Source organism: Manihot esculenta, chromosome 1, assembly GCF_001659605.2.
Source record: "Manihot esculenta cultivar AM560-2 chromosome 1, M.esculenta_v8, whole genome shotgun sequence".
Classification (NCBI taxonomy): domain Eukaryota; kingdom Viridiplantae; phylum Streptophyta; class Magnoliopsida; order Malpighiales; family Euphorbiaceae; genus Manihot; species Manihot esculenta.
The window spans coordinates 30,485,001-30,506,313 of NC_035161.2; the positions used below are offsets into that span (position 1 = coordinate 30,485,001).

At 34.9% G+C, this 21,313-nt stretch overlaps 2 protein-coding genes across 4 annotated transcripts; both read left to right on the forward strand.

Annotated features, from left to right (window-relative positions):
* Positions 1-8,524: 8,524 nt before the first annotated feature.
* LOC110630789 (WPP domain-interacting tail-anchored protein 1) lies at positions 8,525-15,845 on the forward strand. Of its 3 annotated transcripts, XM_021778383.2 has the most exons (7): positions 8,533-8,760; positions 9,998-10,079; positions 10,704-11,311; positions 11,761-12,956; positions 13,677-13,838; positions 14,645-14,844; positions 15,047-15,845. In XM_021778383.2, exons 2-6 carry the CDS (start codon positions 10,051-10,053, stop codon positions 14,819-14,821), a joined length of 2,172 nt encoding a protein of 723 aa, XP_021634075.1. In that variant the 5' UTR covers positions 8,533-8,760; positions 9,998-10,050; the 3' UTR covers positions 14,822-14,844; positions 15,047-15,845. The 3 variants fall into 3 exon arrangements, with proteins under 3 accessions (XP_021634099.1, XP_021634075.1, XP_021634091.1); XM_021778407.2 differs by lacking the exons at positions 9,998-10,079; positions 15,047-15,845 and having other exon boundaries at positions 8,525-8,673; positions 14,645-14,987; XM_021778399.2 differs by lacking the exons at positions 9,998-10,079; positions 15,047-15,845 and having other exon boundaries at positions 8,535-8,760; positions 14,645-14,987.
* Positions 15,846-19,325: 3,480 nt separating this feature from the next.
* Positions 19,326-20,755, forward strand: LOC110630820 (E3 ubiquitin-protein ligase CIP8). The gene is made up of 2 exons (XM_043957161.1): positions 19,326-19,467; positions 19,561-20,755. Exons 1-2 carry the CDS (start codon positions 19,364-19,366, stop codon positions 20,459-20,461), a joined length of 1,005 nt encoding a protein of 334 aa, XP_043813096.1. The 5' UTR covers positions 19,326-19,363; the 3' UTR covers positions 20,462-20,755.
* Positions 20,756-21,313: the final 558 nt, after the last annotated feature.

Below are 21,313 nucleotides of genomic sequence, written 5' to 3' on the forward strand. Positions count from 1 at the left end.
TTTTTCTTATTCATGCTTTCATGGAATGCAACACATCACAGCTAATCACATAAAGGATGGTATTGTCACCATTAGTCCTCAACATCTCCAAATGCCAGGGGCGTAGAATGGGCCTCACTGGTCTTTCTCTTACATAACATAACATTCCAAAGTGCCAGGGGCGTAGAATGGGCCTCGCTGGTCTTTCTCTTACATAGTGCCAGGGGCGTAGAATGGGCCTCGCTGGTCTTCCATAACATATCATCATAACATAACCTCAGAGGACTATGGATCACCCAACAACCATCCACATCAACATCAATTTATGCAATGCAACATATTCGTGAAGTCTAATGCAAACATCCTGAAATATTGCATGGCATAATGATGCATGGGCAATGCTTTATGATTCATTCATTTATTCATTTACTTTAAAACTTAAGGAGTTGTTCCACTCACCTGGTGACTGAAGCTGTAACAACGAACTCTGAACGACTATCTCACAACCGGGGGTCTCGGTTCCTCGGGTCCGAACCTACACAGGTGGACTCAAATGAGGCACCAAACAACAAGAACATAACTCTAAACATACCCCCAAAAACCTCCTAAAAACACCTCAAAACACTCCTAGGAAGCATGCAAGAAAAGGCTGGACAGGGCACTTTCGGCGGCGCCTTCGGCGGCCGAAAGTCCCTCCAGAGACGAAAGTCAGGCAGGTTCGGCAGCACCTTCGGCGGCCGAAACTCCCAGACAGAGACGAAACTCATGCATGTTCGGCGGCACCTTCGGCGGCCGAAAGTCTCGGACAGAGCCGAAACTCCAACTTTCGGGGGCAAGCTTCGGCAGCCTAAAGCTGCCTCTCAAGCCATGTTCGGCGGCCGAAAGTGCCTTTGGCTGCCGAACCTGGTTTCTGCCAAAGGGCAGAAACTTTGGCTCCTCAATGCACATTTGCCTCCCAACTCTCACATCATGCATATACTTCACCCAAATCATGCATACAAGTTCCTAGGGGCCTCAAAACATCAAATACCCCAACTACAACACTTCAAGCATACTCAAACATCATACATTGTTCATCAAAACATAAAAACCCATAAACTCATCAACAAGCCTAAACATGCATCTCTACCCATAAAACAACTTAAAACTTACTTAAAACACATGAGGAGCTTAAGATCGGCTCTTACCTCTTGAAGATCGAGGGTTGAGGAGATCTAAACTTGGTGATGGGAGAAGTTCCAACTTTTGGTCTCCAAGCTCCAAAACTCATTCTAAGCTCAAAGATCTTCAAGACCAAAGTTATAAACTTGTAAAGATCATGGAGAAAGGAAGGAAAAACTCAAGATTGGGGAAGGATGGCGGAATGCTCACCTTGGCCGAAATGGGGAGAAAAAGCTCGCCCATTTTCGGCTAAGGGACTCTTTTATAGGTGGCTGGCCAGGCCACGTTCGGGGGCCGAATGTGCCTCCGCATCCATGCAATGTTCGGCGGCCGAACTTGACTTTCGGCGGCCGAACCTGAACTTCCCTAACTCATGCTTTCGGGGGCCTAACGTGCCTCCAAAACACATGCATGTTCGGCGGCCGAACTTGACTTTCGGCGGCCGAACCTGGGTTTTCCTCCAATGCTATTTTCATGCAAAACTTATTTAGTTTCATACTTTAAAACCATTAAAATCATGAAAACATTTTATAAAACATGTCTTTACCCTTCTAGAAGTTCCCGACATCCGAAATTCCACCGGACGGTAGGAATTCCGATACCGGAGTCTAGCCGGGTATTACAGTGAATTCTAGGCAAAATGCATACCAAGATAGAGAACTAAACGAAAGACCAGGGGCAATGATGAGAAGCGTCAACCTCAAGAATTGACCTCTGATACCAAACCAATCCATTAAAAAGAGAACCTTAGGACTTAACCTAGAAAAAAAGGGGATCTGAAAGACGCTTGGGGGCAAGCAGCCCGGAAAGCACACGTGGACAAACTCAAGAGTAAAAGACTCAAACCAAAGCCAGGGCTAAAGAACCTAGAATGATACAGGATCCAGAGAGGTCGGACGAGGGAGCAAAGTTAAAAAGAGAGGACCCCGACATGCACGGGACTCGAGAAAAAGGACGTAAACCTAAGTGACCAGCCTCATAAAAGGGCCTGGATCGCAAACAAGAAACCCATTTTTTACCTTTCTGAAGAGCTTGAATCACAAGAGAATGAGAGTCCGACCTTACAAAGAAGCTCAACTCATAAGAAAAACTAACTTATGGTATAGTGCCGATCTCTCTAAAGAGCTCGGATTACAAGAAAATGAGAGTCTGACCTCACAAAGAAGCTCGGCTCATAAGAAAAACTAACTTAAGGTATGATTCCAACCTCATGAATAGAGCTCGGAAATTAGAAAAATCAACCTAAGGCATCGTAATATAAACTTCATGGAAGAGTGTACTTCATCAGAAAGTTAATCTAAGGTTTATAAAGTTTAAGGCATAGCACCGACCTCAAAGAAGAGCCCGGTACCCTAAGACTTAAAGAAAAACAAAGCTAAGGCAAAATCAAAATAGAAATAAAACTCAGAAACTTCAAAGAAGCAAGAGATAGGAAGACAGAAGGTATCCAACAGATAAAAAAAATGAATAATACAATAAATAAAATGGTTTGCAGATAAAACAAGTCGGCAGGACACCAGCTCAGCACAATTCAACATGAAAATAGCCTAAGTATAGAAAGGAATACAAACAAGTCTGAATTAACGAGCTGACAGCCCGGCTACATTCACAAGTTATGCATACAAAAGCAGACTAAGTGTAAAAATATAAGTAAATTTAATAAGGGAAATAAAAAGTGAACAAAGGAAAAATAACCAAAAATTGAGCTTTATTAATTATTTGAATGGATTACAAAGGCAGCAGGGGAAGAAGGGGCAGAACTAATTAAGTCATTTACCAGATTATCTACAATATTCTCCTCCCGAGGTCCAAAAGGCAAGCAAGGAGCGTTTTTGGGCAAAGGGTTGTCATCTTCTCCACAGCATTCCTCCCTGCTGTCAGAGTCTACTTCAGGGGCTCGCAGGTCTGCCAACGGAGTGGAGGGGGCATCCCTAGCCGCTTTAAGGCCTTGATTATACCCGAAAGCGAACATGCGGAAGGCCTCCTTGTATATATTTTCCTTCATCTCTGCTGAGGCCTTATACTCTTCTAGTCGCGCTTTATAGGCCTGCTGGATTTGGTTCTTCAGCTCTGCCGAGTTCTTATACTCCTGCAAATGCTCCTCACATACATGCTAGACCCTATCCTTTGCAGCCCAGACATCCTTTAGCAACGAAGTACACCTCTCCTCCAGGACATAAACCTCTCGATGGAGTTGTTGTTGCTGAGCGCGAGACTCATCCACCATGGAAGCCATGCCTTTCAGGTCCCCAATGTGTTTATTAAGCTCTTGTTGGAGGACAGCAGCATGGGCTAAAGCCTCATCATGCTGATCTCTGGCCTCATCACGCTGATCTCTGGCCTTATCACACTGGCGGTAGGACTCCTTCAAAGCAGACAACTGTGCTAAGGCTTCATCTCACTGAGACTCCACCGCAGAAGCCCGTTGAGAAGCCCTGCTGACCTCTTCCTTCATGTATCCTAGTCATTTAGTGAGGTTCTAGATCTGGTTCTGAAACTCGATGATATGCCCACTGGCCTCACTAGTGACCACAATGTTTTCCTCACGGCATGCTTCGACAATGCGTTGGTCCATTGAAATCTGGAGGGACTAGTCCCGAGCATTAATATCCATGAATATACCCAACGCCTGTCAAGGAAAGGCAGCTAACAAAGTTATAGAGAGACTAAAAAATAGAAATGCATTTAAGGAAAACAAATGACTTACTATGAGGAGCATTTCTCTTAGGCTATCCCCTAAGTCCTCCCTAGACTGCAAACTGAAGGCCATCTGCTGTCTAGTAGAGTAGGCCAATGGCTGGCGAGAGCGAGGAAGCGGGGATCAGAAACATCAGAGACCCCCCCGAACATCTTCTCACGCAGCATCTCAGCCACAGAAGCTAGAGTAGACTCAGCAGTCACCTCGGCGGCACTTAACAACTCGTTGTCTAGGGTAGACGCTAAGTGCTCCACCACCTTTTTCCCTTTGTCGGCTGAAGGAAAGGGGGCTACCCTTGTAGATTTAGGAGTGCAAATGCGTTTAGCAGCCCTGCCCTCGGTTGTATTCTCAACAATTTGGGCTAGCTTAGCACTTGGCCCCTAATTACGACGGCTCCCACGGCCTGGATAGGCAAGATATCTAAAGGAGCCACTCCAGTGCCTTCTTCCAAGCTGCTCCCCATAGACTCACTGAGTGCAACGGGCTCCCTAATGGCTTTCTTAGGAGCAGGGAGAGTCTGGATTGAAGCTTGGGCTTTAGCGGGGATAGAGGTCCTGGATGCGGCAGAGTGAGAGCCCCTGGCCATAGGCACCAGAGCCCAGGAAGGTGCCGAGGTAGGAGTAGCACGGCGAGTTGCGGGTGTAGAGTCGGTGGTGTGGAAAACCTCGCGATTCACGTTGACCACGGACTTATTGGCCTCGAAGGCCGCTAGGGTCGCCTTCATATCCTCCTAGGATAGGGTAAAATTCTTGGGCAATCTGATCTTGTCCATGGGCACAGTAGAAGCTGAAAAAAGAAACACCAACCTAGTTAAAATTCAAACCCACAAGAGAAAAAATACGACAAGAAAGAAAAACAGAGAAATAATAATACCAGCTTTCCGGCAGTCCTGAAAGCTGGATATAAACATACACTTTCTGACATCATACTTTCTCGACACAGAGGTCAGTCGAAGGAGGTAGATCTGATCCACCAAGGTTAATCTAGGGAAGTCGTTTTAGGCCTGGGGAATTTTCCTCCAAAAAAGATCAACATCCCAGCTGACCCATGGTTGGATCGGACTAGATGAAAGAATATACAAAATAACTCGATGGAGGGGCAAAACCCCAACACAAACAAATAGACTTGAAGCAACACATGAACAAGATGGAGTTTGGAAAGAGCATTCGAGGAATCACCCTAAAGTGACGGAAGACCTCGATGAAGAAGGGGGTGAAGGGGAAGAAAGGGAAGTCAGCCCTAGGTCGCGCTGATTGACAAAAAAGACTAAGCTATGCCCCTGTTGAGCATCTATTAGACCTGCTGGAGGGGGATTAGGAAGTATAATCCTCTCGTTAGGAAGAGAGGCCCTAATTCCAGTGGCGGAGCCAGGAGCTTCCCTTTGGTAGGGCACTGGCTGCACCGCTGCGGCACCTTCATCCCCCTTCAAAGCATTTTCCGGTCGCAGGTACGGCACGTGCCCCCCTTACCGTACCTTCCCTCCGCCCCTGCCTAATTCTATAGATGGTGGTATCGGCATAGTCGCTAGAGAAATAACGAGAAAGGGAAGAAAGGGTGACAGAAGATGCCAAACCCACGACATCAGGAATTCTAGTGGAATCCATAGGGAGTAAGACGTACCACAAATGAAAAAAGTGAGGGTCACAGAGGAGAAGGAGAGCAAGATAGCAGAAGCAGCGCAAGAGGCAAAGTAACAAGTGAAATCAGAAACGAAAGTTTGAAATGGATAAAGGCGGAGAAAATATGTTTTGATAAAAACGTTTCTAGAGCTGTGCGGTAATAATTGGAGCATCAGGATTTTCCCCTCATTAATTATGGAATAATTAATGAGCGGGTAAAGGAGTACTTGATAACAGTTGAGTCTCGGACATCCTGGTCCTTACTAAACCCATAAGAGAGAGCTAAATCAGAGCCTCACAAAAACCCAGCACACTGGTCCACTTTCCTGGACATGGCCCGGGCCTCAGGCTAACAGGTTTGACCTAACACGGTCAAGACCCAAAAAGTCAAAATCCAGCTTACTTGATTTGATGGGTCAGTAGGGTTACAGACTCCTATGCATCCAAGACCAGGCCTATATAGACACTGGAGAGAATTAAATAGCTGTCTGACAATAGAAAAAAATAGATATCCATACGTATGACCCTGCATGATAATGACACGTCACTAAAAATAAAAAGAAAGAAATATAGGAAAGAAAGGAATATAAAAAAGAAAGGGAAAAAACTAAAAGACGGGAACTCACTCAGACATACCTTAATCCTAATCTCTATTGAATTTCAGCTTATCAAATTTTAAATATAAAAATTTAATTGATTAAAAAAATTAAATTAAATTTATTTAATTTTAAGAGAAAATATAAAAATTTAATTAGATTTATTTTATTTTTAATTAAATAAATTATTTTCTCGTATGATTCAATCAAAATAATAAAATGACGGCATAGCTAACTAGACATTGTGAGCTTACTAATATTTACAAAATATACTGACAAAGCACATTTAATAATCTTTTAGTAATCAAAATTTTATCATTTTTCACTCGGACAAAAAGAAAATTATACCGTGAGATGTAAAATTTATTTAATCTAATTATTAAATATAATTTCATTATTAATAATCTATAATGATTAATTAATTATAATCAATAAATATTATATTTTAAGTGTTAGCATATAAAAATTATATATATATATATAATAAAACAAATATAACATACTTAATTTTACAGATTTAATATAGTGATAAGTGTATTTGAGTAAAGTTTTTCTCTGTGATCCTTTTGTAATTCGATACTCTCGCTTTTTACTCTTTCTTAAACATAACTTCTTATTTCCCCTTCCCATGAAAGACTATCTGCGTCAATTAACTATCGATAGAGAAGAAGATATTGTTGTCATTATTAAGACTTCCAGAGATATTCCGATCGTTACTTATGATTTTTGTATAGTGGAGATGTTTCTCACATAAATCCAATCAATTCTCATAATATAAAGACTTATTTGACAAATTTATGGCAGCAATCATTGGACAGTTATTGTATTGAAGGATTTGATTCATAGTTACAAGCCGAATATTTTATTTTTGATAAAAACAAAAGCTCTTAGTTCTCATATGAAATTTTTTCGTAATTTTTTACATTTTGATGGTTGCTTCTTAGTCAATAGACAACGATTGGGAGGAGACTTTTCTTTAATGTGAAAGAGTCATGAATCTGTTTTTGTGGTTGGCTTTTCTTTAAATTTTATTAATTCGATTGTTTTGAAAGGTAATATTGAATGGAGGTTTACTAGTTATTATGAGTTTCCGGAATCGCAACGACGACGTCAGTCTTAGAATCTTATTCGAGTTTTATCTCATAAAATCTCTCTTCCGTAGTTTTGTTCAGAAGATTTTAATGATTTATGCTCGAGAGATGAAAAAGAAGAAGTATTTTGGCCAAATTATCTTATGCAGAGATTTAGACAGACATTTGAGAAGCATTTTTACCAAATTATCTTATATGAATGATTGTAAATTTTTGTTAGACTTTATAATTGATGTTTATGTTAGATGGTTCGTCTTAATATTACTTTAGTTGCTTATACTTTAATTAGAGAATTTATTAAATATAATTATTTTTTTTATTTGGAATGATATATCTTTTTATTTGATTAAATTTTATTAATACAATACGTAATTTTATTTTAAAAAAAAATTTACGTAATTTTTCTCCTAAATCCTATGGTTGATTTCACTCATGGCTCAGTTGGGCACTAATCGACAAGATTAAGACTTGCAAATTTTTGAAAGGAAAAAATGAAAGGAAGGTAAGGCATCCTCTGAATATTCATCGCTAATTAATTTATTATTTTATTATAATTAAACATGGGGCTAAGTTGCACCTTCTGTGATGGATTAGGAATCTAGGCCTTGATATTTTTGGTTGTGTAATCTAGAGGTGAATTTAAATTAGAAAACATTTTAAATTTTAAATTTTTTAAAAAGGTCAAAGACAAGACACGATGGTGTGAAAGATGCTGGCTCCTCTGTAATCCCCTTTTCGAATTTTTTTCCCCTTCAAATTAATCCAAAGAAGTGTTAGAATTATTGATGAATTTTGGTAAAGTTTTATCTAAAATGGTACTATTTTAAATTTAATCCTTAATCAAAATCAGATTAAAAAAAAACTGAAAGTAATTTTCAATTATTGTTTCAATAGATTTGAATATATTGCACGGTCCAAAAATAACAGATTCTTTTTCCTTTCTCGTTAAAATTATAAATGTTTAATTTATATTATTAAATAAATTTAAATTTTATTTAATTTAACTGTTGAATAAAATTAAAATTAATAATTATAAAATAATTAATACAAATATATATTAATTAATTATATAACAGGTATAATGATTAAAAAAATTAAAACATAATTATTTTTAACAATTATTACTAATAATTCTATTGTTTTAATAAAACTTTTTTAACAATTATTTTAATAAAATTTAATTACGTGTGAACATTATACTAAAATTTCAATTCCTTTTTGAATAATAACAGAGGAAGAAAATCAACTGTCAGCACGATGTGATAAAATGTACGTGTCATGATCTGAGTTGACACGTGGACGTAAAAGCTAGGGTGCACGCACGTTATCATGCGTCCCTCAATTAATCCTATTTCATTTTTTACTTTTAAATTTGTTGGTGTTTTCACCTTAAACAACTCCAATTTGAGACGGATTAAAGATCAATATTTTCCTCTCACATTTTTCCGCTTTGTCGGTTTCTCTTTCTCAGTCACTGCTTCGTTCCTCTGTAGCTTTCACATACCTCACAAGACGTCTTTTCAAGAGGGGTACCTTCACGAATCACTGTTCTATTTTTTTTCCGCTCTTATTTTGGTACTTTCTCGTCAGTTTTCTCAAGAAAGTTGCAGAAAATGGTATGGGTTTTTTCATTTATACTGTAGACTGTTTCTCTGTTTTCTTTTGCATACCTAGAGGAGACGGGTGTTTTTGTTGTTTGATGAGTTGAGACGGGTACCTTTTTTTTTTGGGCTTGTTACGTAGTTATGGGTAGATTGCTTGTGTGAGAATGATATAATAATGGATTATGTTTTTATCAATTGAGGAAAATGGGTACTTTTTTCTTTATTGGAAGTAATTAATACATGTCAAGTGTTAGTTTTTTTCTTTCTTTCTTTTTTGAAGGATTGAAGCTGTGAGTTACTGTATCTTTGATCAGTGGGTCTTTCTGCTATTAATGAAGAGTTGCACATTTATTATCCTTGAAATTTGGCAATAACCAAGTGTGCGGTTTATAGGGAAAAAAAAAAGTTTAAATTTAATATGCAACAAGTATGTTGTGTCTGCGTTGTGCGTGTATTAAGAATTGGTTGAGCATAGGTATTTCCACTGAAGGAGATTATTCATTTGGTCTAGCTAGAATGGAGGCACGGTGGTTCAGCATTTGGGAATCTACATACACAAAAAGACCCTTCTATTTTGGTTGCTTTTATTTTTATTTGTTGGTTTTGAGTGTTACATTCCTTACTTTTGGGGCAGCAAGTCCATAAGGTGGTAGGGCTTCTGAGTGCAATATAGTTCAATATTTCTGGCTTAGAGCCACCTGGATTGGTATGTGGTTTTATCGTTGCGCACTTTAAAGCACCTTTATTTAATGGAGAAGGCAATTCTGATGAGTAATTTAGAAAGAAAATTCTAACCTGGATATTTGAAAGTAAAAGGAAAATTTTGTGTGGAGATTCTTGGAGACATGAATAAATGACATTGTAGTGTCAGTAGGTAATTGGTTTGCAAGGATATTGGTATATAAATGGTAAGGAACGTGTTTTTAAGGTTGTAATGAATTATAGATCTAACTTTTTATTCCAATCTTGATAGGGTTGGGGCACAATTGGTAATCATTTGATGATATTTGTGCTTATTGAAGAGTTAAAACTTTGCTAGCTGTTTCTGCTTCCTGCTAGACAATGATTCTGATTTTCATCTCTCATAACCTAAAGTTGTACCAGTATACTTTAACCTTGTTCCAATATGATTTTCATTGTAATTGCCTATCAACATCTGGAAAATCAAGCTGCCTAATTAGTCAGAAATTGTTGTGGAAAATAGAAACATAAAGGCAAATTGAAATGGTCAACCTATTTTATTTTTCAGGTCACACTTGCCTGAACTGATACTAATAAGAATGCGTGAACAGCTGATAGGTAATGATGCTGTATCATTTAGGACTCCAAAGGTAAGAGAAGATGGTGATTAGAATTGGCCGTAGCATTGATGTAAAAGAGGCATTGTCATCTTTTCTAGGCCTTCCATTTTTGAACTTACCATGCACTAATAATGGATCTTAGTTTGGTATTGTTTCAATAGTGTGGTTTCACACGCTATTCTTTGCTTTCCTTTATGGGCTGAGTACTACTAAGATAAGAGGTTTTTAAAGTTTGAGACTAAGAGAAGGTTGTGATTAGAATCGGCCTTAGCATTGGGATAGAAAAGCCATTTTCATCTTTTCTATGCCTTCCGTTTTAAACTTGCACTAAATAATGGTTCTTAGTTTGGTAATGTTTCAATAGTGGGTGTTCACACATTATTCATTACTTTTCTTTTTGGGCTGAGATGTTTTTATTAACAGAATAAGCTTTAAAAGTTTTGAAGTTGATTTGGTGTAGCATGTGTGGTGAATTTGCTTACCAACTATCTAGATAGCTAGCAGGAAGACAATTATTCTTTTTACTGTTTATTCTAGGACTTGGATCTGCTAATTTATAAAAATTTAATGCTGTTTATTGAAAATACTTTCTAAGTAGCACCTCTTTTACAGTGACCAGCTCTAATTTCTACTGCTCCTTGATTTTGTTTTCAGCATTAATATTCAGGCTTCAAGACTAGGTGAATTAGTAGAGATAACAATGGGTACTGATGCTGTCACTGAAGTTGGTGTTTCTCTTGATGATGCGAACTCTGTGGATCCAGGGGCCGAGTCGAGCAAAATTGACTTAGTTGTGGAAATGTCATCTAATGGAGAGACAAGCTCTGAATTAGTAATTGCAGATGAAATTATAACAAGAATGGAATTAGATTTGGCATGTGCTTCAGAGAAATTAGTTAATCTGAGTGTACTAATGATGTACTTGGAATCCAAGGAAAGTGAGTTTGAAACAACTGCTGCACTAGAAGGAGATATATCGGGAGATGCGGCGGAGGTTCTGGAATTTGATTTCTTGTCCAGGATTTTGGATTCTGAAGTGACAGAGCTGGACAAGTTCATGGCAACTTTGCAGGAGAATATTGTTGAGGCACATGAAATGATATCCTCATATAAGCATTTGGGACAAACTTTCATGGCAATGAAAGAAAAGTTGCTTGATTCTGAAAAATCATTAAGGCAGTCACATGATCAGATCTCAGAAATTAGGACTCAATTTGCCAAGTTTCAGAGGACCTTGTCCTGTCTGAATGGACAAGAGAATTGTAAGTTAAATCATCATTCTTTAATTTTTTTTGTTTATGCATATCTGCATTTGAAGGATTAGTTTGAGTTATGGATTACTCCAAAGAAAATCATAAAACAGATTGCATGTTCATGGTCAAAACTTGACTGGGAACTCAAATTAATAGAAACTGAGAAGTTCCTTTTCTTGCTAAAAGTTAATGGGAAGTTGGAAAATGCTGCCCCCTCCTCTCTCTCTCCACTTCCCCCTTTTATGTGAAAATATTTATATCATGCTAGTATTTGGTGTGGTGATGGGAACTTTCAGAACATTTTCCTATTAATAGGCTTAATTCTCTTGCTTCTATTTGACAATCAAAGAAGATTTTGTTTTCTATGATTGCTTGCCTGAATGTTGGCAGAAGGATATATTACAGAAAGTCATTAACTTGTTTCCACTTCTCACATTCTAATGCATTCATGTTGATAGGGAGTGGTAATGAGGTGTCAAGCTTCTCAGAAGATAACCAATTTGTGGACATGAATGCAAAGCTCAAGATGCAAACTGCTGAACAGCAAAGGCATATTTTAAGGATGCTAGAGAAGTCTTTGGCAAGAGAAATGGATCTTGAAAAGAAACTGATTGAATCAAGACAAATTGAGGAAGAGCTAAAACATAGGATGCTCTCTACGGAACAAGCAGTATTCTTCTTGGAAGAAGAAGCAATAGATGTTTGTGAGAGGTGGTTCACAGCAGAAAATGCTGCAGAGGTTCTGATGGGAATTTCACAAGAACTACTAAGTCGGCTAAAGATTTTTCAATTCAATTTAAATGGTTCAGTTAAACGAGAAGCTGAACTTAGATCAAACCTTGATAAATCCATGGAACAGTTGGAAGCCAAAGAAAATGCTTTACAAGAGTTCAGTAGCAGCAGTGTGAAACTCAGTGATCGTTTAAAAGCAAGCTTGACAGAAGCTGAAGAAAAATTGATTCTTGCAAATCGTGAGGGGTCCACTCTAAGACAAAAAGTGAATTTACTTGAGAAGCAGCTGGAGGAATCTGAGTATCAGCTGTCAAATGAAAATGTAAATGTCTCTATGGATGGAAGAGAGAAGCAGCATAGTGCTTTATGTTCTGAGATCACAACAATGGAAAACACAATCAAGGATTTGAAAGAAGAACTAGCTAAAGAGGTATGTAGGGCAGATAGTGCAGAGATCAAGTGCAAGTCACTGGCAGAGACTAATTTGGAAATTAACGAAGAGATGAGCCGTCTTAAAGATGCCTCTGAGAAAGTGGATTCCTTAGAGAAGCAGTTGATAGAATCTGATATTAGGCTCCAGCATGCAGTGGCATCTGCTGATGCTAGTCAGGAGAAGGAAAATATGCTGTATGCTACAATTAGGGATATGGAAAATTTAATCGAGGATCTGAAGTTGAAAATGCAGAAAGCTGACAGTCGTGCAGACAATGCAGAGGATAAGTGCATTCTGTTGTCTGATTCTAATGCGGAACTGAATGAAGAACTTAGCTTTTTGAGGGGGAGGCTTGCATGCTTGGAGATATCTATGAGTCGAGCTGAGGAAAGAAAAATGATTGCAGCAAAGGATATTAGCTTTCGAACTAAAGTAATGACAGAGTTGCTGATGCAATTGGCAATAGAAAGAGAGCGCCTCCATAAGCAGGTTTTTACCTCTTATATGATACATTTTAGTTCGATAGGTGTAGAGTTTAAGGATCGGGTGTTGATTTTCATCTTGTTTTTCTCCGTCAGCTGAAATTAGTACTTGATATTTCTTTTTTGACATTGGATATCTTGGTAGCAATCTCAAGCTAAAAGGTTAAAGTTGAGGACCACCATTAAATTATGACCACAATATTTAGCTTTCTAAGGTTTTAGCATAAATTTAAATAATATATTGATCTCTTTTCAAAACAACATAGAGGATCTTATTTTCTAACTGGCTTTCAGTGCATCAAATTTGTCGGCTAAAGTTCACCAGATATTTTATTTTAGAAAGGTTCTGCATAAAATAAAATGAAGCATATCATAACTCTAAAATCATAAACAGAATGAAACAAATGAAGATCTACAGTTGAATGAAGCCCTTATCTCTCTCTCTCTCTCTCTCTCTCTCTCTCTCTCTCTCTCTCTCTCTCTCTCTCTCTCCTTTCTGTAAACGAAGACTTGAATGTTTAGGAGTGTTAAAAACTGGACTAGAAGTTTGGAGATATGAGATTACAACCTTTTTTTTTCACTTTAAAATAATAAAAATAATACTAACATTGAAGTAGTAATATTATATTATTTAATATAAAAATGCATTAGCATAGTTTTTATTAAGAGTATTATATACTCTACATATTTCTTTATAGTCTTTCTAATCCCTTTTTGTTATATGCAGATGACCTCATTAGCACTTGAGAATAAAACTTTGGTGCTCAAGTTACGGCAAACAGGAAAAGATCCCTTTGTAGTTAGCAACCATCATAATAGAGGAAGTGGTGGAAAATCTGAGTTTCCTGAGCATGATGAGGTAACCCAAATCTCAGCATTTGGTTCCAAGGTAAGTGCTAGCTGTCAATGTTCTAAGAAAGTATAGCTTCGATGGTTAATCAATATGAATTGAATGCAATGTGTAGGCATGGGGCGGTGTGTGCATATTGAAAATGATGATTCATATCAGATTTACAGACCTCCAAACTCACCCCTTTCACGCTTGCTAGTTCACACGGGGTCTTTGTCTCTGTCTACCATCTGCGCTCCCTTGCCAACCACCTCTTTAAGTGGTTGCAAATCCACCCATATAATTTATTTGCCACAGATAACTAGGGGGTGTTAATCATTTGGTTATGATCGAATAACTGAATTCAGAATTCAGTTATTTTTAGTAGAGATGTATTCGATTCAGTAATTGATCAATAATTTTTTTTAAAATCAATTTTTCATTAGTAATTTAACTAACTGAAATAACTGAAATTTTTATTAGGTAATATATTTTATTACAAATTTATTAATAAAATATTATTTATAATTATTATTTTAATAATGTGATAAATAATATTATATTCATAATCATGTTATTTTTATAAATTAAAGAATATTATATATTTTATTTATATGTTTAATTTATTAATAATATAAAATATAATTTTTATTTTGTTTCAGTTAATTCGATTATAACCAGGTAACTAATAGAATATTTTGGTTTCGATTAAGCTCGGTTTTCTTTGAATTTCGGGTAATGTTTTAAGATTAGTGCTACAGTGTCGCTGCCTTTTCTATTTATGCTTTTGTACCGTCTTATGCCTGACACTGTCATGGAACATCATTAACTCATTGTTCACCCTTGTGTTCTTTTCCTGTTCACAGTTGGACAAGAAACAGAAAAATGTGTGTGTCGTTGAAACTGAAGTGGCAGATGCTGATTCCGTATTGGGGGCTGAAAGCGTGAGGAGAATAGATGCAGGAATGCTCAACTATAAGCATATTATTATGGCAGTGTTCATCTTGTTGATTTCTGCAGCTGTTTATTTATTTCTGCCGTAGAACTGCCATTTTTGATAGCAAAGGTACCTTCCTCTTTTAGTTTCTTTCTTTATTTCTTTCTTTCTTTCCATGTAACGTAAGATTGAAGGAAGGTAACAAAGGATAGGAGCATCACCATTTTCAGACAGATCGGAGTAATCTAAAATATGTTTTTGCTTGTTTCTAATATCATTGATGACAAAGATAGATATATATTCTTCTCAATGATGAGATTGATAATGGCAGCCAAAGACTGGCATAGACTCGTACATCTCCCATCTATAAATGAGAGAAATTATTCCTGACGATTATTATTAGACACGAGATTATTGCTGATAATCCCAAGAGGACATCAGGACGATTTGTTGGGGAGTGAAGAGAGCTCATAGATAAGGAGTCCAGCAACTATGAGAAGCACAATTACCATGAAAATCCAGGGCAACCCCTTGAGTTGGCCTGGAAGAATTGCAGAAAACAGCAGTGTAAGTGATAGGAGGGTACATAGGAAGGCTATCAGGTGAATCCCTCGAGCCACCTTTGGGGAGACATGCCACAGCAAAACTCCAACTATTGATGCATAAAAATTCAGCATCACCAGGAAGAAGAAAAAGACGTGGCAAGTGGAAGGGCTAACAGCTAACTGTCCATTGCCATTGACAGCCCACAAGGCTGCAAAGAGATTGGTGATGATCGTGAATGGCATCATCACAAATGCGTTTGCCCATTCTTCGAATATACTCTTCTTGCTGGGGATTATCGCTAAAGGTTCCTGCTTGTTTGCAGCAGAGCTTTGTGTGTTGATCATTTCACCTTCATTTCTGGCTTCATTGGCTGGAGATTCGTGGCTTAAGCTCACGATCTCAACCTCATGGCTGCAAGGACTCTTTGATGGGTTCCATGGGTTGCTCATAAGCTGAAAAGGAAGGAAAACGAAAGAAAGTTCAGCAAAAATACTATCAAACTAATATTACTGTGAAACATGTTTTAATTGTCCTGCTTGATTTTTGCTTCTCAGCAACTCAATTTCTTTCATTTTCTTCTGTCATTATATTGCTCAAAACACATAAAAGCAACACAAACGAATGAACTTAGCTAGATTAAAGAAAGAAAAGAAAGAAAGAAGAAATAGTGATAGAAGGCAGGGAGCTTGACCCTGTCCATATTGGAGTGTTGCGGGAGAGAGAACTCCATTGTTGGTATTTAGGTCCTTTTATAAGTGTGCATTGTGCAAGTGCCTAGAGAAAATGGGACACAGCTTTGGATGTCACGTCTCAAGTGAATAGGATAAATTTTTTGGCTAGAAGTTTGTTAAGATGTATGTAAGTTGGGACAAATATTTCTTTGATATATTCAACTCCAATGATCTTCGGTTGCATCTTATACTTAACAATCAATCATTTCTTAAGAACCTTTATATTCCACACTGCTTTGTTAATAGTGTATACTGAGGAAGTTTTCAATAAAAAAACTAAATTTATTTGAACAAGATGACAATTGACTGACAAACCCCAAAAGGAAAAAACACGTATGTCCTATGTTTATCATTTGTTCGATTTGGGATGGGAATTTGGATCCTATCGTGTAAGCAAATAGGAAACATTGAATAGTTGCTCCTTTTTTTCTCCGTTGCCTCTAACACGCCACGAACTTTCCTTGATTTTTATTCGGCTGTGAAGTTTCCTTGTTCTTTCTTCTTTTCTTTTTCTTGGTGATTCGTAAGTTGACATGATTCTAAGTGGGCATTCAGGGCTTATCCCCTTTTTAAAATTTTAATTTTTAAATAAAAGTAAATCGAAATATAAGTTTATTTGTAATAATTTTTAACATTTTTATATGTAAATTTATTAATATATTTTATTTTCTAAATTAAAATTAAATGATGAAAAATAAATTATTTTTTAAATAATAATTTAATTTTTAAAAACAAATGAAGTTTTAATTAATATAAATTTTTTTGAATTAATAATTAATCATGCGGTATTTCCACTGATATATCAGTTGTTAGTACAAAATAACATATATTTAATATTTTTTAAAAAGTATTTTATAGAAAAATAATTTATTTTTTATTATTTAGAGCGGTTAAAATAAATCATATATATTAGTGTTACTAAAATTTATAAAATATATTAGATAATCTAATTTTCTTTTTAAATTTTATTTATATTTAAAAAATAACTTTTAATAAAGGATTTTATTTTTTTATTATTTAGTTTTAATTTTAAAAATAAAATATATTAGCACTCACGGCCTTAGTCTAATAATAAGTGTATATATGAGAAATTTTAGATTTTACTCACCTAATTTTTAATCTTCATTTTAAAAATAAAATAAAATAAAATATATTAATAAATTTATATATAAAATATTAATAATATCGTGAAATGGTAAAAAACTATTTTTTAAAAAAATTTATTCTTTTAAAATGATTTAATTTTTTTATCAAAGAAATTAATGTTAAAAAAAATTGGATCGATAATGCGGTTAAAATGAAAGTATATTATAAAAAAAATATGAAATGGTTTATGGTATCAAATTAATATGCTAAATAATAAAAAAAAATACACTAAATTATTTAAAATTTAAATAATATTTAAAAATAATATACATTTATCTCTTTAATTTTTAACTTTTTACATTATAAAATAAATAAATATAACAGTTTTTTATTATTTGACGGTAACGTGACTCACGAGTTGTGTTTATAATGATAATTTTATGGCGAGACTCGCTTTATTAAAAGGAGAGTAAGTCTTTGATGATAAATTGAATGTTAAGACGTTTAAGTCTTTATTTTCTAATATTGAATCACATTTTTTACTTATTATATTTATATCATTTTATTTTATGATAAAAGTTAATAATTTATTTTAAATGATCGTTATATAATCTAAAAAATTTAAATTAATTTTTCTCGTTGCTCTAAACAGCATTCATTTATTTATAAAAAATAATTTATATTTGAAAACATTTTATATGGTAAACATTTATACATAAAATATTTTTTAATAAAATAAAATAATTTTATTATTTAATTTTAATAAAAAATTTATTTATAATTTTATATTTAAATATTTTAATAACACTCCTAAAATACAAAAAATTATTTCACTTTTTGAAAATATAAATTTAAAATAAATTAATTTTTTTATTAAAAAAATATTTTATTAACAAACATTAAAAATTATAAAAATATTTTTTAAAAAAATATTTATATAAAATAAATGGAATTTAAAAAATATAAAAATATATTTTTTAAAATAAAATAATTTTCATTAATTAATTTTTTTAATTATAATAAATTTCATAAAATATTAAAAAAAACATTCCTAATGCTGTCATGAACCTAGATTTTAAGCGTTCATCTAAACTCGTGCAGCATTTAATTTAAATACCTTCAAATCAAGCTAGCATTAAAAATCACTTGATTCAGTAATTTAAGACAATATCTTAATTTTGTGCATATCTTAATTGTTATTACGCGAGTAGCAATAGAATAATTTAATTTAAGAATATATTAATTATATTTATTTTTATTTAAATTTGACTTCATAAATGATTATACTCATAAGAAATCAGAAATGTATATATCACTATTTCAAATTTAATTTTATGTAAAAATAGATTTAATAATTTTAAATTAAATATTAGATTAAATTTAAATTTAATTATCTATCTAAATATTTAATTTAAAAAATTAATAAATCCGTTTTTATGTTTGCAAGTTAAGTTTATTCCATTTTTATGTAAACTGGATCATATATAATAATAAAATTATAGATCAACTATTTTTAATCATCAATTTTATATTAATTAAACTTATGAAGAGGACATGATATTTTTTTTAATTTAGAGAGGAAATTGAAATTGAAATTTCTGATCTCTCAAATTTTAATTTAATATAAGCACACTATTATAAATTTAATTTTATGTAAGAAAATTATTAATTTTTAAAAATAATTAATATAATTTAAAATAATAAATTATATTATATTTCTAACGTATTATAAATTTTTAATTGATGAGACGAATAATATTAATATTCGTTATATTTTTTAATTTGTTAATGATATAACATATATTTTAATTAGAACTATTGATTATTTGAAAGATCAGATAAGAATAACGGTTTTTCTCTTATTTATATTTCACTTGATAATGTTTAATAAAATTTTTTATATTTTTTTAAAAGAAATTAATAAAATTTTCTAATACAAATAATTAAAAAGGTCATAAATAAATCTAAAAATTTCTCGCAAGGCTGCATAATTAATAAAGAAAAATTTTTTTTTTTTCACTTTTTATAAACTGAATTTTTTAAAAAAAAAATCATAAAAAATTTAGTTTACCCAAAGAATAGGTCGAATTATTGTTATTTTTGGGAAACGTATAATAAATATTTTTATTCTTTTTGAGGTGGCAGATTTCTATTGGCGCATACTATATCCATTGGGCAAGATCTCATTGCACACAATAATCCAAAGACCTTCTCCGGTTCTCCTATAAATACCAACACATCCACCCGCGCCCGACACCGTGCAAAACCTTTCAATTTCTAAGGTTATGTCTCGTCTTTCTAGCTTTGCTTTGTCGCACCTAGACCTAGACACCAACCCCAGTCTCAATCTTGTTCCGGAATCCCCAGAAGACGATCCCCTCCGGACCTGGTACTCTACGTTTTCTGTCTCTTTCGATACTGAGTGGGTCTCCAGCTCCGGCTGCGACTCCTGTTCCGATTCTGATTCTAATTCTGATTCCAGTGCACGCACCTATCTTGTCGAGCCACACCAACCAGTCATTCATGGTGATCGCGGGTTGGATTTCGGTTTAGATGTGGTAGCGCAGTCCATCGATGATTTGGATTCGTGGGGTCTTGAAGATAGTAACAATTTTGATGCTCTCTCGAGCTATATGGAGGAGTTAGGATCTGGATTTGGGGTTGAGTTGGGTAGGGATGAAGCTCGTGCTGATGGGCTTCGGGTTACCGGTATTGATTCGGAGTCGGATTCGTGTTCTGACGGTGAGCTTGTTGATTTGGATAGTTTTATTGATGATCACATGGCATTGGTGAATCCTAATGAGGAATTTGAATGGGAGGAACTGGATCAAGCAATCAACCAAAGTGAAAATCTGATTATGGCGATTGATAGAGTCGAGGAATTATCGCTGTCATCGTCCAGTATCTCAGCACCAGTAGAAGATGAGGAAAGGAATATTGAGTGGGGACTTTTAATGGCAATTAACAATCATGTCAATTCGGTTGACGATTCTTTTATGTTTGATGCTGACTATGATACCCTCTTGGAGCAGTTGGTGGATAATGAAATTAATTGGAGAGGAAGTCCACCCGCTGCAAAAAGAGTAGTGGAAAACCTTCCCTTGGCAGACTTGGGAAAAGAGGATTTTGTGGTTTGTGCTATTTGCAAGGATGAGGTTGTGGATGGGGAGATGGTAAATAAGCTGCCTTGTTGCCATTATTATCATGGAGAGTGTATTGTGCCTTGGTTGAGGATAAGGAATACTTGTCCTGTTTGTCGATATGAGTTGCCCACTGATGATCAGGACTATGAGACCAGGAATAGGAGGAGGTGGAGACTGAGAGGTGCAAGTGGGATTTCCACAGATTCAACAGATGGGTTCAATTTTGAAATGTTTGCTTAGTTTTAGGATTTGAAACTTTGTGAGTAGTCTTTCTTTTTAAATATTGTTAATACATGTTATGCATAGGTTGTATTTATAATGCATTCAATGTTCGTTAGAATGCATTCAATTGACTGTATCTTCTTTAAGCTGAGTTAACTGATTATTTCATACTCAAATTGTACATATATTAAGTGCAGTCACGTTCAATAAGAATGTGATTGTTATTTGACTGATTTATTTGCTGAGGACTTGTACACTATGCACCATTTCTTTTATGACAACAGCTGGAGAAGTGGGACACCGGTTTGCTGCAACGATTAGGATTTTCACAGGACAATACTAATTTATCTTGTCTTTCTTCTAGTAGAAAATCATTGATTCTACACTTTGGTATCTAGTTGGATTTATTATATATTTTCATTCTTGGAAAAATAGAGAAGGATACAGATAAGATAGAGCTTGACCATGTATCTTTTGTGCATTTGGGAACTCTTTCCATAGTGAAAGAAAGTGGAATTTTGTGCTTCGTGAAATTACTTGCTTGAACTCTCATTAGTGAATAGAGTTCTACAGTTCTCTTATGAAAAATAACTATGATCTCTGTGTTCAACAAGTTTCCTGTTACTGATTTCATCTCTGATTGTGCAATTAAAATGGATTTATTTCACTACAGCATATAATCCTTTATGAGGCCTGACATAACCTCACTTTTGTTCATAAGGCGAAGCAATTCTGAAAATGGTTGTTGTCACCATTACCGTATAAAGAAAGGGTGTATTGAGGAGAGTGCATAAAACTATTGCCTGATGAATTTCTTGAACACTTGAAATCATATTTGTTTGCTAGTATCTTTTTATCTGAGTATCTCCA

Bases quoted from the DNA above. Each gene is read 5' to 3' on its own strand.
- LOC110630789 (XM_021778383.2), top strand. From the start codon at position 10,051: ATGATGCTGTATCATTTAGGACTCCAAAG. The intron at 12,957-13,676 runs GTTTTTACCTCT...TGTTATATGCAG, and splicing joins GAGAGCGCCTCCATAAGCAG to ATGACCTCATTAGCACTTGA. The intron at 13,839-14,644 runs GTAAGTGCTAGC...TCCTGTTCACAG, and splicing joins TCTCAGCATTTGGTTCCAAG to TTGGACAAGAAACAGAAAAA.
- LOC110630820 (XM_043957161.1), top strand. From the start codon at position 19,364: ATGTCTCGTCTTTCTAGCTTTGCTTTGTCGCACCTAGACCTAGACACC. The intron at 19,468-19,560 runs GTACTCTACGTT...TTCTGATTCCAG, and splicing joins GACGATCCCCTCCGGACCTG to TGCACGCACCTATCTTGTCG.